The 16,889-nt window shown below is 38.4% G+C and overlaps 1 protein-coding gene across 1 annotated transcript in view; it reads left to right on the top strand.

The window, feature by feature from the left end:
* LOC136863976 (uncharacterized) overlaps positions 1 to 16,889 on the top strand; it is a 163,382-nt gene that overhangs the window by 119,596 nt on the left and 26,897 nt on the right. Inside the window, exons 8-10 of the mRNA XM_067140446.2 lie at positions 3,681 to 3,866; positions 3,952 to 3,989; positions 14,263 to 14,332. Of these exons, the coding sequence (XP_066996547.2) occupies positions 3,681 to 3,866; positions 3,952 to 3,989; positions 14,263 to 14,332 (294 nt within the window). The remainder of the gene's footprint in view (positions 1 to 3,680; positions 3,867 to 3,951; positions 3,990 to 14,262; positions 14,333 to 16,889) is intronic.

Raw genomic sequence — 16,889 nt, forward strand, 5'->3', positions numbered from 1 at the left:
ATGTATATCAAATATGTAGTGGAGGGTGGGTGGTCCATGATGTTATTTATAATAGCCGCCTGTTTTTCCAGTCCGCAACACGTCTGGTCCATAGGTGGTGGATATTGGAGTGGCTCTAAAGAGCTAGGGTATCATCCCCCCGAACCAAAACTAGAACGAACAAAATTACGAGTTTTACCGGGGGTGGGGGCGCCGATTTGAGCCTTGCCTTGGGCGCCTACATACCATGTGACAGCCCTGCTTAGAGTGCTGTGACTTTTTAGATTGGAATCAATGATTTCTATTGTTCATTTTGTGGGAATGTTGGGGTACATGTTTATTATGTCGAATGATGTGAGAGTATGGTGTTGTCTAATCTTTAATCCTTTCGTTCTATTACAAAAATCTATTGAATTCCATATTGTTTTATTGGCTGAGAATACGTCGTGCTTTTTAAGGAATTTTTGGATAAATTGCGAGAGTTTATAGGTTGGGCTTGCTCTGTAGTTGATAATAGGTCTCATTGGTATGTGTTCTTTATGTATTTTGGGATAAGCTTTAGCAGTTGGTATTTGAGGATTCATTACTATAAGTTTTGAGGATTCTACTTCACTTAAAAGAAAGTGTGTATTTTTTAATAAGGCAAAGTTTCTTTGTATGTTATTAGTTGGATCTTTACGTTTGATGAGGAAAGTGTTGTCTTGAAAAAATTCTTTAGTTTTCGATATGTATTGGTCTTTGTCGATAATAACAGTAATGTTGCCTTTGTCGGCTTTGGTTATGAGTAGATTATTCTGTTTTATTTTGTCTTTGAGTTTGTTTATGTGTGTTTTATTGGCAGAGTTATTGTTTTGGAATTTACAGTGAATTTTGTCTATATTGTGGGAGCTTTTTTAAAATATTGTATCTGACTTCATCTCATAGCTCGTGTGGGATTTTCTGTATGGCGTTTTCTATTTCGGTGATGGTGGTTGTGATGTTCTGGAAGGTTGATGTGTTGCCCCAATTGTGCTTGGGTCCCTTGCTCAAGATAACAGTTTCCATTTCGTTAAAAGTCATGTTTGTGAGATTTTTTACGGGTGGGTGGAATGTGTGTTCAGTAATTTTGTTGGGAAGGGTTGGAGAGTTCGTGTTTGGAATTTTGGTTTGTGGGTTTGGTTTGGATGGTTGTTTAAGCACTTCTAATTTCTTATTTAGTGTGTTCTGTTTGTTAGTGGCTAAGTTTTTTATTTTTCTGTCGTAATCTGTTGAAAATCATCCCATTAGCTGTGTGCTAGCCCATTGGATGCTTTTAAATGTATTTGGTACAGTTCGTTGTTGAGATGTTGTTTTTTACAGTATAAGAATTTTATTTCTTCTTTCAGCCAGATTTTTTTTTTTTTTTGCATATTGTGAGTTTGTATAGTGTGTTTGCATTTATTATTATATTTTCTCAAAAATTTAGGTGTTGGGTCATTTATTAGACATTCCTTCAGAAAAGCAATGCTCTTAATCGCGTTCATTAGTTTGATCTTTAAGTTTCTATAATGCGTTCTGTTTTACCTTGTTGGCTACGGCATCGTAATCTATGATCTTCATATCCGTATTTACAAACTGCACAATTAGAAATTCAAATTAGCACACACAATCCTTAGACATTCCTCCAACATAAAATATCTCTCACAGCTCAATCTTATCTTCCACTGCACAGCTACAGATGGGAAAGGACCCACCACTTTGAATCCAATGCCACTCAAATTTTACGGATGTTACAGGACAACATGATTCAATTTTAACATAAAACAACAAGATTCAACACAGCAAAGCTGAATATACATATTTTATCCTAATTGTATCCATACGCCTGGCACACTGTTTTATTCTATGTATATACTTGAAGACAAAATCTTTTGTACATATATTGTGATAATTTTACAAGCAAATCATATCATTCAAGCTCCAAAAACATCAACCAAGTGTACAACTACGAAAATAAGACTTGAACACAGAAGTCAACCGATGAACTGAATAACACGCAAGACACGAACGTTCATGTGCATGAAGTGTTCCTACATATATTGTTTTTATCTTACATACTTATAAGTTAGTTTTTAGTGGAGATAGTGTTTTACAAACTAATTTTAAAACCTAATGCATATCATTATAGACATACAATTGCATTGTCACACATAGTGACACACACGCCAATTCCTGTTTTGACATGCCCCATTTGGACGTGAGCGAATACTTGTTATCATATGGCATTCACCAGACAATGTAATCTTAATCATAGCTTCATGATATACGGTATATGTGAATGTATTGTTCAGCTGAAGATGACCCTACATAGGGGGTCGAAACCGGTACTGTAGCATGATAAGTGCAATAAATAAGTATTGATATGTGGAAGTCTTTTCCTATTTCTGATTGTGTAGTTCGTCAATACGGATATGAAGATTATAGATTACGATAATTACTCTATTGTCAAAAATTTCCTCAATTAAATTTAATGACTCGTTAGCCACATGTGTGGTTGCCGGGTCTTGCTGGAAATATCCAGACTTCCGTCAAATGTTAAAAAATGGTATGAGAATGTCATTCCTATATCTCTGCCCAGTGGTTGTGGTTTCAAAAACTATAGGCCCTATTATCCTGTCTGCAGTTACTGCCGCCAACACTCCCATTTTCACACTGTAGATGAACTCAAACAAAATATCACGAGAGAAATTGAGGCTATCTCGGTAGATGAACTAATGCGTATGAATGAACGTTTCCTTAGATGAAGCCAGAAATGTGTAGATGCAGGTGTAAGAAATTTTCAACATATTCTGTGACAAGGTGAGAAATTATTTTACTTTGATTATGCGTTATTACACATGCTTGTTATTTACATGCGATTCATACATGCGCTCTCCCGGCCGCAAGCTCAGCGAGTTGCCATGTGCTCGTCTCACCAGCTCGCCCATCTACTCTCTGCACTTTTGAGTGAAAGTCCCTGTATTACCAGTATTTAATCTGAGATAATAGTAATCATAATATAACCATAATAAAGATAGTAATTAAATTTTTCATCTCAGTTCTTAAGGCAATAGAATGCCATACAAAATCCACTGTCTCCCTATTGCTAAACCCAGGGAGTCTGGGATTATATAGCACTTTGTTCCTGTGCACAAGACAAGTTAATTTGTCTATTTCCTCAACAGACCACAATCTTACGTCTGCCGTTATCCATGGACTGCCACTTGAAAATGGACACGCTTGTTTTCACAAACCAGTCGATCTTCATCGGTTATAGTTGACGGCTGGCTATCAATACTGTGTGACTGGTATCACTGCCTCTGTAGGTTTTAATTCTTCAGTCGGTTGATCGCAGTCGTTCGCTCAATCTAATATGACAGCCCCCTTACTGCATAGTCTCTTTCAAATGGGCAGTGTTTTGATCTAGTGGGCTACTCAGAATTGTCCAGCCAAGCAGCTGTTACGTTGTTGTGTCATTCCACCCACTCAATGTGTTCTGCAGAAAATTGCACTGCATTAAATGTCACTTGCACCAGGCCAAAATATTTTATTTCATAATAACAACTGCAATGGAAACAGCTTCCCATTTGACACAGACTATAAATGTGGGATTTTAGTGTAACTAGATGAATTTTCTGGTTTCTTTAATTAAATCAATTTCAGTTATGTTGTAATTTTTATGAACTTGGTGTTATGGATGGCAGGATTGGTTGCTGGTGTTCAGTTGCGTCAAGGGTCTCGGGATGACCTAGCTCTGTGTGGATCTGGTCCAACGGTTCCACCTCGTGTTCGACGCCATGCCAGTGTTGTTTTACTTCGTCACAGTTTAATTGAAACCAGTGATGGAACTCCTGTGGCTCCACTTTCTGTCTGGAACTCAACTCAACAAGGTAAAAAAAAGAAAGAAAAAAAAGAACTTTTACTGTTCATTAAGATACTATGAAGTTGTTTTTAATGATGCCTTTTGTGTTGTAGGGGAAATAAGCAGTACAAAAAGTCCTGCAAATCATCAGGTGAGTTCATGTTCTTCTTATTAGTTGATCTGTGTTGTGAAAGTATGTTAGATAGCAATTTTTAATTTCACTTTTATACTTTTCTCTATTTTCTTATACATTAGGAATTTGAAGATCGTTTCATGTTTCAGGATTGCTACTTCTGTTCAGTATTAGGCTTGTGTGTGAGCTGTCATTTGTTTAATGAGGCATTGGGGTATTAACATTTTGTACCACAGAATTTCTTTAACCCATTGGCATACCAACTTTATAGCCCTATGTCCAGAATTAGTATTTAATTTACGCATGTTATGGCTATTCGTTGGTTCCCATACGAACTTAATTAGGTACAGCTATTTGAAGGTTCTCACATGGACTTAAATTTATTTTTTAAATTTTTGTTTACAATTTTGCTTTACATCGCACCGACATGTAGGTCTTGTGGGGACTATTTATATTTACGAACTTAAACATCAATCCTATCTTGTTGGCATTTTGGTAGAGTTTATGGTGTGGAAACTTTGAAGTAGTCTGGAATGTGCAAAGCCACAAAGCATTTATTGTATTCATATCAGCAAAATAAAATACTTTTATGGGTCACAGAATTGCTCAGGCAATATTGGAACTAGTCCCTGGAAATGAAAATATTTGAGGTTGCCACCTCCTCCACTTCCCCCTCCCTACCCCCTTATTTCTGCTGTTCGTTTTTGTTTTTCTACTCTAATCCAGCCGCCCTACATGCATTCATCACTTTTCAGAATTTTCTGATTCACTGCCGCTTTTCTCGGATTTGCAACTGTTACTACTATCACCAAACATTTTTCACAATGTCCCTTCTCATCCGCTTTCACTCTCACTTCTATTCAGAATTTCAGAAATATCACCGTTTGCTAACACCTGCCTTCTATGATTACTAATATCAGCATGGATAGAGACAGGCGCACCGGGGATCCACACTCAATGTTGAATAGAATGTGAATCAGTAAGGGTGACTAAACACAGTTTTACTTGCAAGAAAGAGCAGTTCTTCCTCTTCCGAATGGTATGTAACACGTTATGATGTCTCTTGGCAGCACACCTGAAATATGTGCTCAAATCAAGCTTCACAAGACTCTCAGCTGTGTGTTTTACGTTGTTTCCTGCGCACTATCACATGGTTGGGAGCTGTGAATATATGTCATTGAGGTAACATACCAGAAGCCAATGACGTGGAGTTATCACTAGAGACGAGAATTACAGGCACTAAAAACAGTTAAAATAGGCAGGCATGTAGGATCTTAAATAGGCACTAACTTGTAAAATAGGCAACAAAATAGGCATGAAAAAATTACTTATAATTTAATGACACACTCAATTACTATAAAAGGAATTTACAAGCAATGTTTCAATGTTTTCCGGTAATAATATTGTTCTCCTCTCATGCATAATGTTTTTGTTCTGAGAGAAAGGTCTCTCAATATCACATGAAGTGATTGGACAAAACTTCAATGAAGTCACTTCATCTGGTTTTATTTCGCTGACAACGGCTGCCTTCCCAGAGGTTTGATCAAAACTTCCCCTGACTTCTTCCACAATCTTAAATGACTCAATCACGGGCATGCCACTCTTCTCCAACTTGGTGATTGCTCCCGGCAGCTTGTTGAAATTTGAAGATGCTCCAGTTTATGCAGGAGCATATTATCTCCCAACATTGCAGTGCAAATGTCTGAAGAAAATGGTTGTTGGTCGCTGCCCAAAGTGGATTGGTAGAAAGGCTGCTTTGTTACAGATTTCTGTACTCGTATCAAATGTATCGCAGTATTTCTAAGTTCACCTCTCTGGTATTTTTCTCACATTTCATCTGAAATATAATAAAATTTCATCCGAAATATAATAAAATTGACATAAATTACATTGTCCCTATATCTTAAATTTTTACAGTTAGGCTAATTGGCAATAATACTTAATATATATCATGCATTAGTTTCATAAAATAAAGACTGTTAGAGATGATGTTTCTAGGAGTACAAAAATTTAAAGTAGGAACAAGGGAATTAGTAATTTACATGGAAATATGTCCTCAAGGATTTTCAGTTATAATTTGGTAGCATCATGTCGAGTTCACTGTGCGAAAAATATAATGAAAAGACTTGAAACAATACCAGAGTAGCGTAGAGGAGAGTTCCGTTCTTTATGCTTGCCAAGGACCCACTTAGCAGTATTTTTGCTTATATGGAAGAATGAAAATAGAGGCACTATAAATCTCAGGTTTGTGAACATTTTATTTGTTTCTATTCGCCAGCTTTGGTCAGCCGGGTCAGCTCTCATAAGACTATTTTCTGTTGCCTGCAATAGATCCTGCATCGTGTGTGCCCACAAGGCCGCCACCCGTGTTGAAAATTAAAAACCGCGTAATTTGAAATTGTTGTGACATGCGCCCATAACTTTATTTTTTGTCACAATTTAGCAAGACTCTAGAGGGGATGCTAGAGGCTTGTTAACCTGGGAGCTTACGTCCCTCAGACTCTCTTTGCTCCCCTCTTCCCCCCCCCCCCAAGCACAGCGGTTACTAACCGGACCTCACCAATCCAGGCCAATGGTCTTTTCGCTGGCCTGGTCTTGTAAAAATAGTCTTGGCGACTGTGTAAAACACGCTATGGCATCGTCCTAGCCAGGCTACATTGGATCTGCAACCTGTGTTTCGCAAAGGCTTAGCGGAAGTGTAATAGAATTCATGATTTTTTAAACGGAGTGTTAAAAATTGCATTTCAGTTGCAAATCTCTATTTTCACAGGAAATGAATCACAGTTCAAAATACAGATTTAATTTTCATCCATTTTGTGACAAAAGACCACTGGCGTTCTAACGCCTCGTTCAGTAATTTAATGATTATTTACATTTTAGCAATATAAATTATTGAAAGTTCACGACTAATACAGCATTTCAACAAAACAACTTGCCACAATACATAAATTAATAGGCCTATATATGCTACAGTGAAGTGCGATAATAGTTCTCAATCACAAAAAAGATAAAAGGAACAAACGAACTTGCCACCTTACAGCAAGCTTGACAGACTGCCCTTCCATCCGTAGTGAAATTGGGATCCCGTGTGATCCACTGCTTCAGCCAGTAGAACTTCGACAATATTTCTTTGGGCATTACCGCATACACACTTCTTCTTCTTCTTCCACTTCACAATAAATTACAACACGTTCTGAACATAAAGCATACGCGTACAACAGTTCGCATCAAAAGGCAGGTACAGGGCACATGGGTTGTGCAACATAGTTCGTTGACTGGTTCTTGCATATGTCTTAAGGAGGTTGGAGGGGTTGAAGGCTCAGAGGTCTAATTGTTCCTTGTTTCTCCTGATGGAAATTTCCCTAGTCCTATTTCTGGTGACTTCTGAGAATTCCCATTTTTGTTCATGGGGTAAACAGATATTGAGAAAAGAGAAGATAATTCTGTCGAGCAGATTAGCTTTTTAAAAGTTCAGTCAAAAGGCATCAAATAGGCAATTATACTCCAAATAGGCACAAACCCCTGAAATAGGCATTTATAGGCACAGTAAAACCAACGAAATATAGCTTAAAACACCCTAAAATGGATTTATATCTCAAAAGCCTATGTTTCTGAACACAGGAGTAAAATAGGCAAATTCCCGTCTCTGGTTATCACATTTAAACACCTTCGTATGCTACCAACCTCAACCAGGATCGAGCCTGTAAATTTGGAAATAGAAGCACGATGACTAATAACCTGCACTACTGAGAAAAACGCTATAATTTTTTGTGTGACTCTTCTTATTATATTGGCGATTTTAGTGATGAAATGTTGAGCGTATCCCAATATACCTTGTGAATGAATCAGAATGAAGCATTACAAACCCTTTCAGCTGTATGTTAACCCTCAAGGCTCAAACATGAAACAATGGAAGTAAGTACTGGAGCAAGGACATGTTTGTTTTGGTTTAGACAAGCAAAATTTTTGTTTTAATTTAACAAATTTTGAATACCAGCTGAAACTGGTGCGAGAACAACTTGACGGTTATGGCTCGCATGGTCGCATGTGATTAATAGGAGAAATTCCAATTTTATATGAAAGATCTTACAACCTTGGCAGTGGAAAATAAGGAACAGGATTTCAGGAAAGGAGAAGTTTGTTCAAGAAAAGAGCAGCCCTTCAATCATTTTGGCATATAGTGACTGATTTAATAGGATTTTATTCATTATCTTGTGAATTTTAATTTTGCAAGGTTTTTACTAAAGGACATAGTAGGGATAAATGATTGAACAGTTTAGACATGTTTTTCAAGATATTATGTGTAATTTATTTTATTGATGACAGTGTTGTATAATGTGTCATTGACCTCAAGATAGAACACATTTGGAAAATGAGAGTAAGATAGGACCTAAGTAATACTAGGGATATTTAAATTGTACAACGAAGAGTATAGGGAATCCCTGGACAGATGAAAGGAATATTCTGAAGATGATATCCTGAATGACTTAGTTCACGGAGAGGAGAAAAATGATTACAGTGAAATTACACATGAGGAAGGGGAAAGGATAGTAAATAAACTACATTTTCTTAAAGCAACAGGAACAGATGATAACTTCATAGAATATTAGGATTAGCATGGAATGTAAGTTTCTTTCTGATTGGACAAAAACTGTAATTGCGCCTATTAATACGTAAGGAAACAAAGTACTGCAATAACTATCCAGGTATTACAATGATCAGTATACCAGGCAAGGTGTTCTCAGGCATTTTGGAAAGGAGAGTGTGATCAGTGGTGGAGAGTAAGTTAGATGGAAACCAGTGTTGTTTCAGGCCATAGAGTGACTTGTCAGGACCAGATTTTCAGTATGCATAAGGTAATTGATGAATGTGGCAAGAAGAATTGATAGTTATATTTTATAGATCTAGAAAAGGCTTATGACAGAGTACCTAGGGAAAACATGTTAACCGTACTAGGGAATTGAGGGATTAGGAATAGGTTATTAGAGGCAATCAAGTGTATTTATTTTGATAGTCGTGCCACAGTGAGTATTGATGGTGGCATGACTCCTTGATTTATAGTAGTTACAGAGGTTAGGTAATGCTATAATCTTTCACCTTCGATGTTCATAGCATGCATAGATCAGTGGAGGCGTTCAGATTCAAACTCAAACTTTTTTACCCCTACATTTTTTTTCATGACTACAATTGGGTGATGAAAATGAAGCTGTTTGCATTTCAGCACCATGAGGAATTGTCATGGTTTCAATTTTATGTGTGATTTCCATGCTCCCTAATCCTAAGGAATTGTTGGTGTTTACTGCTTACTGACATGTCTAAAGATGCAGAGATTCCATTTATATGTATAACTCATTTTCAGAAAATGTGGATATGCCAGGTTTTGAATTTGAGTGCCTCATTTACTGAATGCCAACAGCCGTAGCCGTGTTGAAACACCGGGTCCCATGAGATCTCTGAAGTTAAGCAACATTGGGCATGGTCGAGAAGTGGATGGGTTGCCACGCGCTGTTGGTGGGGGGGTAAGGGAATGGAGGAGCAGAAAGGAACTGGCCACCCTACCGCACATAAACTCCGGCTGAGGCACACCTCTGCGGAGGTTCGGACCTGGCTTCGGGCAGAACACACCCTTACCTTATTTACTGAATGGTGTAAAATGATAGGGAGAAATTCAGTTTGTTTGGAAATGTGTTAAAGAGTTTGACTTATGCCAATGATTTGGTCTTAATAGCAGACTGCTGAAAGTTTGCAGTCAGATATCTTGGAGCTTGGAAAGAGGTACAGTGAGTATGATATACAAATTAGCATTTCCAAGATTAAAGCAATGTTAGTAGGGAAGAAACCTAAGAGGATTGAATGTCAGGTCAGGAATACAACACTGGAAGTGGTGAATCATTACAAGTATTTATGTATTCTCCCATGATGGTAGTATACTACGTGAAAATGAATCAAGATACAGCAGAGCTCATGCATAATTGAACAATGAACAAAATCCAACCAGAACAGCCTTCCTAACAATGTATACACTTCTCCCATATACTTCGGTTTTAAACGCCTGGATGTCTCTCTCTCTCTTTTTTTTTTTTTTTTTTTTTTTTTTTAAATCTCCCGGATGCAAGTTCACAGCTGCGTGCCCCTCCGCATGGCCAACTCACCCGGCGGATATCTTTTAATTCACCATTTTAACAGGCCCACTTTCCTCATTACTAAGTGAGACTCGATTTGTCTAGTAGTATTATATCATGTGGGTACAGCTCTCTAGCTTGGCATCTCATTCCACCTCTATGACTTGAACACCTTCCTCCTTCTTTCCTGTATGCTAGCACACATACGAGAGCTGACTTCTTCTTTTGGAATTTAACAATCTCAACTTGAGCTCACTCAACAACATACAGACTGTTGTCCCAAAGTGAGTCTAGAAGATTACTGGCATATACTAAATGCTGTTACACTATATATTTCACTATACAATAACTCTTATGATACGGGACACAACATTGCAGGTCTCAAGGTCATAAGTAGTCAGTGTGGCGTTGTCCAGTTGAGCTGATTTTCCTTCTCTTTCTCTCGCTCTTCACTACAATAAAGTGCTTAAAAGTTGTTGTTTTTCCTACAATTTTCTTTACGTTGCACCGACACAGGTAGGTCTTACGGCGATGATGGGATAGGAAATTGTTAGAAGTGGTAAGGAAGCGACCATGGTCTTCAGGTACAGCCCCAGCATTTGCTGGGTGTGAAAATGGGAAACAATGGAAAACCATCTTCATTTTATTTTATGCTACTGTGTAACCAATCTGATTCTCAGATATGTTAGGAAGACATATAAAACAATGTGCTAACTTTAAAACATTTGCTGTTAGAAAGTGTTTTAGAACATACATATTGCAACGTGTATTTCCAATTCAGTGTTTGAAGTCACGTTTAATGGCTTGTGTTTTACCAATTTGATTCTCAGATGTGTTTTGGATATGCTATCATGATTACAGTTGGCCACCAGAAATGTTTTAGAATGTATATAACATCATATTACATGTATTTCCGATTGCATTTAAGATTATGTTAAATGGCTGATGATGACCCAACTGTCGGGTTGAAACTAGTCCATTTGTACAAATATGTATATAACACAATAGTTTGTAAAGTAAATTGGTATTGATTAGGTGGAACCAAAACCTTTGCTATAGTCACAGATCAAGCCTCGATGACCAACCAGGAATGAGTGAGTAGCTGAGGTTGGAAAGGGGTATTTATAAATTTGGAGGTGACGCTATCACCATTGTCGTAAGATCGCACCACATAGCATCTTTTTCTATCCCACTGGCTTTCTCACATAGATTTTTAGCTCCTTGTATTCCTAAAAATGTGACCATCTCAAAGTTGACATTCCCATATTTTCCCTTTGCACCAAATAGATGTAATAGCAAAAAGTCACGTGCTAATTTTCCCGCAGCTCCAAGATTGCATCAGCATTGTTATGTGTGTTTGAACACCTGGTGTTTTTTTCCTGACATTCTGGGCTTTTTTTGGCTGAAAATTTGCATTATAATCTCGGAAATTGTCTGGTAATTATGTCTGTAACACATGCCTAAAATATCTGGGTTTTCTCATTTACAAGGAATTAAATATTATTGATGCCCGAAGGGTTCCGAATGCTCTCCAATCTTTTCAACTCGGAGACTGACAATTTGGATCACAAGAAATCAACATGCGAGGATCTGAAATATCAATTCCAGTTTGCTCTAAAATAACAAATGGAGTCTCAAACCTCTTGTGCATGCAAATACCATGGCTCCTTATGCTACGTCTTTGACCATTTAGGGTAATGGGTTCAATATGTGTGTTGGAGAGAAAAGGGGCATGAGGAAAGGTATGACACGAATTTCGAGCAGTTGAAGGAACATGCTAGAAGCAGGGAGACGTGCAGAGTTTTGTGGGCGATGACGTCAGCCAATGTTGGCGTACAGGTTCAGGTTACATTTGAGGTGTAGGGCCCAGAGTTTGGTTGGATGGCAATGCAAGAACAATTATCTGCATGATAGCCAAGAATTTTATGGTATTTGGTGGCGATATGGTGAGTCTGTTTCAATGTGTTAATAGGTTTTAGACATGTTCACTTTCTCACATTAATTACACTGTTTTGAAAAGAAAGTATATTGTTTGAGCAACGTCACAACCTCGCTTGTTCGCTGGTCCATTATAAGAAGTCACTTCCTGATTGTATTTTCCTCCTCTTATACTTGTAAGCCCAGCCACACCCTAGGTTTGCAGAGCTAGCTTGTGTAACCCAAGGGATCATTGCAACTCCCCCTTGCAGCAAACAAACTTTCTTTACGAGTCATAGATTAACCCAAGTACTCATCCCTAAATACATAGAGTTGCACAGTTCCTATCACCTGTCAAATATAATAAATGAATATGTCATCTGATCTCAGTCAGTTATATTATTTAAACCCATCTTAACACATACAGTACAGTATTTAATCAAAAATCAATATGCCACTTTAAAAGATATACATAAGTCAGTCGTAAGTGATAGCAGCTAAATGTCATAAATTTAGTGGCTGTATTATGAACATGTAACAGAACTTGCTTGTTGAGCTGGGCAATAATGGAGATCATGTGGCTGTTTAGCACTTCTTGAAGTGGAGATGTTGGTGAATAAGGAGGTTGTATAATGTTAAGAATAAATCATTGACTGTTTCATTGGACTAATTTAATCTAGGATGACATGCACACACATTATTATACTTGACAATGAATGACAACACTTCACTATAATTAGTGGCTGTTTACAAAAGTCTCTTGTCCTCACATTGGGTCTCCAGCTGGCTGGTATTTACTTGGAATGGGTGATCTTTCTGTAACATTGATTGACAAGTCTCACGTTTCACCTGGCTTTGCATGCACTAGTCCTTTCACTCAGGAGCATGCAGACAGGTTCGAACACAGGTCAGTTGACTATCACAACACGCCACTGCTGTTCACTTGGCTTGACTCCAGACAAGACCAAAAACTTGCACAGTCAACTCACATCACTGTCCTACACACTGAACTACTCAATAAATATCACTCAACGAGACAATAACACATCACCAACTCCACTAATGCACAACACTCCAACACACTGCTCAGCGCAACTGTCAACACTACTCCTGTTTGAGGCAAGCCTGCTTTTATATACCTGATGGTGAAGTTCTAGTATCTTTGGGGTGCTTCCAGGTTTAGAACATTCTTGTTTCACCTTCCAGAAAGTCCATGGAGACATTGGAATAAAAGCACAATACAAGTAGAGGCCATCACATGTCCTCAGGCTGGGTGGGAGCATCCCGGCCTGACTGACTTGTACCATCCAGGAAGTACCATAGGGGGGGGGGGCTACAGAGGGCTAGTCGTCTCATGAGCACGTAAAAATATTACTCAGTCCAGCTGATCATTGCAGACTTTGAAAGCAGTGTCTGCACAGCATTGTCAACGGAAACCCATTAATGGCTAATTAAAAAAAATTTTAAATGTAATTTTCTCATGTGTTAAGGTTCAAAAAGTTCAAAGGGGCCATCACTGCTTCAGTCTTGTTGTGGTAAGTGGTGAACTATGCCAGCACTTGTGAGCTCCGTTTACATGAAGTTTGGTGGAAACATTAGACAGATTGTACTGAAGATGGTGGTCAAGGATCTGAACATACCCATCTTCATGGCCTAGGATTCAACAGGATTCATCACTTGCTCCCAAAGCTCAAACAATCCAGCTGTGGTTCAGAATGATTGTTCTAGACTTATTTTTTTTGTCCTCATTGTCCATCTGCTTGTTTTGGTGTCATCCCTCTCTATACACATTTTGGTTTCTTCTTCAGAACATTTATCTAAAAAAGAAGACACACCCCAGTGTTATCAGTCAGAGGCACTTTCTCGTGAAAGTGACAGTGAATTTCCCTTAGATATTGTGTGTATTATGATTCATGGGTGGCCACAGAAACTTAAAAAAAATTGTGTGCTTTCTAAAGGTGGTCATTTAAAATAGTGGTTAGTGTTTTGGTTTTGTGCTTGTAACTTATCATTATAACACACATCGTGGAGATTTTATACTGGAGTATCTTTCGGAATTTTATAGTAATAATTGACAGGAAAGCTTCAGAGTTATTGTGTTGTATAAATGTTGAGTATCGGTAAGAGTTTGGCTGAACTTAATAAATAAGTAAAGAAAAATTTAATTTACAGTATTGTACAATTTATTTCTTGTTTAATATCTTAATTCCTTTCATTCATGAATTCTATTTAATTTTGACTGTCAATTGTAGCCTCCAGTGTGGAGTGGAGCTTCCGGTGTTGATCTGGACACCATTGCTGCAAACATTAAATCACAGGCTGGTGAGTAAGAAAAACTTTCTTGTGATCCATACATATACTCCATTCATTCATTCATTCAGTCATTCATTATTGGTGTTATTCCTTTCATTGTTCAATCTACAAGCCTCTCTGAATGAACCAACTATTTTTACCATCCCTATTTACTACTAGCACTGTGAAATCACCTGCTTAAAACCATTTAAGCATAAAAAGCAACTTATTTTATAGGTCTTATGCACATCCCCTTAGTCCACGATAAATAATTAAAATTGTACTTAATGTGATTATAACTGTCTGTTATCGGTAAGAATTTGCCTGGGAGACCTATTTCTTTGGTAAATAAAATTTGCAATTAATGATGGAAAAAGCCGACTGTGCGGAATTTATGATGGTAAGTTAAACTCAGTTAAGGTGTTAATTTCCCTTAAAAATTATAAGGTTTATTGAATTGATATGTTTGAACAAAATCAGCATTTTTGCTCACCATTACGAAGAAAGTACAAATGATATTTGTGATTCATGTGTAGTTAAGATGAATGTTCCAATGTTTCCACCAAAGTTTTAATTCGTGCAAGCTTAAAATATCCATTGTTTTTATATTGTAATGGTTATAGCGTCCGCCATGCCAACTTGCTACTGGGCCGGCTTGGCCCACCCCCTTACTTCAGCCGTGCCAATCACGAGCAGCACTTAAGTGCTAGGCCAGCCTCTCTCGCCTCCGCCCGCGGTCCCGCAGCAGAGGACTACGGAAATTACTGGAAGATTAATCTGGAGTCTTCCATCTCGCGATGTTCCTGGATCCATCAAGCATCCGGACGATTCTAGAAGGGCCAGTGCAGGTAAATAAGAGAGGAACGACCTGCCTGCAGTTAGTGAGAGTTAGTTAATTAGTGAGTGAGTGAGAGTGATATTGAGTTTGCTGGTGCGAGAGTGCAGCCTGATGGAGTATCTGCCTGTTGAAGCCGAGGACTTGTTCCTGTTTCACTGACGTCGTGTGTGTGAGTCCCTTGGGGTCGGCTGCTGGAGAAGAACCTTGGGTGTTCTGGAGCAGCGCGAAGGGAGCACTGGGTGACGACGTGTGCAGACTGCGGAGTTCAACGGACTGAGTGCGGCATATACTATCCCGACCTGTGTGAATTGCCGTGATTATCGAACTAGTGTGCTACAGTGCGGACTGACGGCGAAGGAGAGAACGTGTAGCCGTGCGACGTGGAACCTTGTTTGTGAATGTAGAACTATGTAGCATGAGAACATGAGAAACTGAGAGAGCGCGAACCGTGTAAGTGTGTAACCGTGTACTTGTGTAAGTTCTAAGCTCGGCTATCGTGTGTGTAAATCTGTAATTGTAGTGCTTAATTAATAAATCTTAGAAATAGGTCGCTACCAGGTTCTGTACCCATTTATTCATTTATCTACCCCACCAACACGTTACAATATTTCATTTACAAAGTAACTACAAGTGTAATACTTTTTGTTATGATTATCCCTAAATTTGTACTACATTTTCACATGGTGGAAATGCCTCTCACTACCACTATTGTCCTGCTCCTTGGTTGAATGGTCTGTATAGTAGGCCTGGGTTCAACGGGGCTCTGGCTCGATTCAGTGCCGGATCAGGATTTTAATCTTAAATGGTTAATTCCCTTGGCTCGGCAGGTGGGAGTGTGTGCTGTATACATCCTTCTTGCAACTCATACACTACCATACTAACACATAGTTTCCCATTCACTACAGATGCCGCTCACCCTCATCGGAGAGTCTGCCTTACAAGGGCTGCACTAGGCTAGCAATAGCCACACAGAATTATTATTTCTACCAACTTTATATCTAGGAATCTCTACCATTTTTGCTCTATTCTCACCAAGGATTACATATTCAATGCATAGTTCTAGGAACACTCTTGGCTACTGGAACTAAAAACTATGCATTCAGCTAGTGATAGATATTGTCCTTACATTTTACAACTGTTTGGAAGGAATAGTCTTTTGGACATCAACTGTGAAGAGAACTCTGTTCAGTCCCAAAAGCAACTTTCTACAACTACCGAGTTGCCATTTTATACGCCCTACAACTTGGTGTAATGCCAATAAATGAAGAAATACTTTGACTCCTGAAGTATTTCAATCAGCAATGCGGCATCTAGGCAGTACTCAGTGACCAAGTTTTCTGACATAAGTTTACTTTAAAAGTTTCTGCTGTTGTATCTTTTATGTACTGTACGCAGAACTACATTCACTACTCTCAATTCTATAAAGTCCTCAAGATATTCTTTTACGTAGGTAACTGCATAGAACCACAAATTTCACCAGCATAGAGTTGGATCCGTGATCATACTTTACCTGCAGGTGCTGAATGTATGTGTATTTTCCTTTTCAAATGTTTAGAAAAAGGTTTTTTTTACCTTATCAACATGCACGTTAAGCTCAAGGAGTTCAGCACACCGCAGGTCCCCAACAAAATTATTTTTTTCTCTCTCTCCTACTGGATCTGTGTGAGCTCACCTCTAAGAAGTCACCATATTTAATACCTTGATATCGACAAATCTAGCAACTGTTATCGTTTGTTCTACTGGAAAATT

This window comes from Anabrus simplex, chromosome 2 (genome assembly GCF_040414725.1).
Source record: "Anabrus simplex isolate iqAnaSimp1 chromosome 2, ASM4041472v1, whole genome shotgun sequence".
NCBI lineage: Eukaryota > Metazoa > Arthropoda > Insecta > Orthoptera > Tettigoniidae > Anabrus > Anabrus simplex.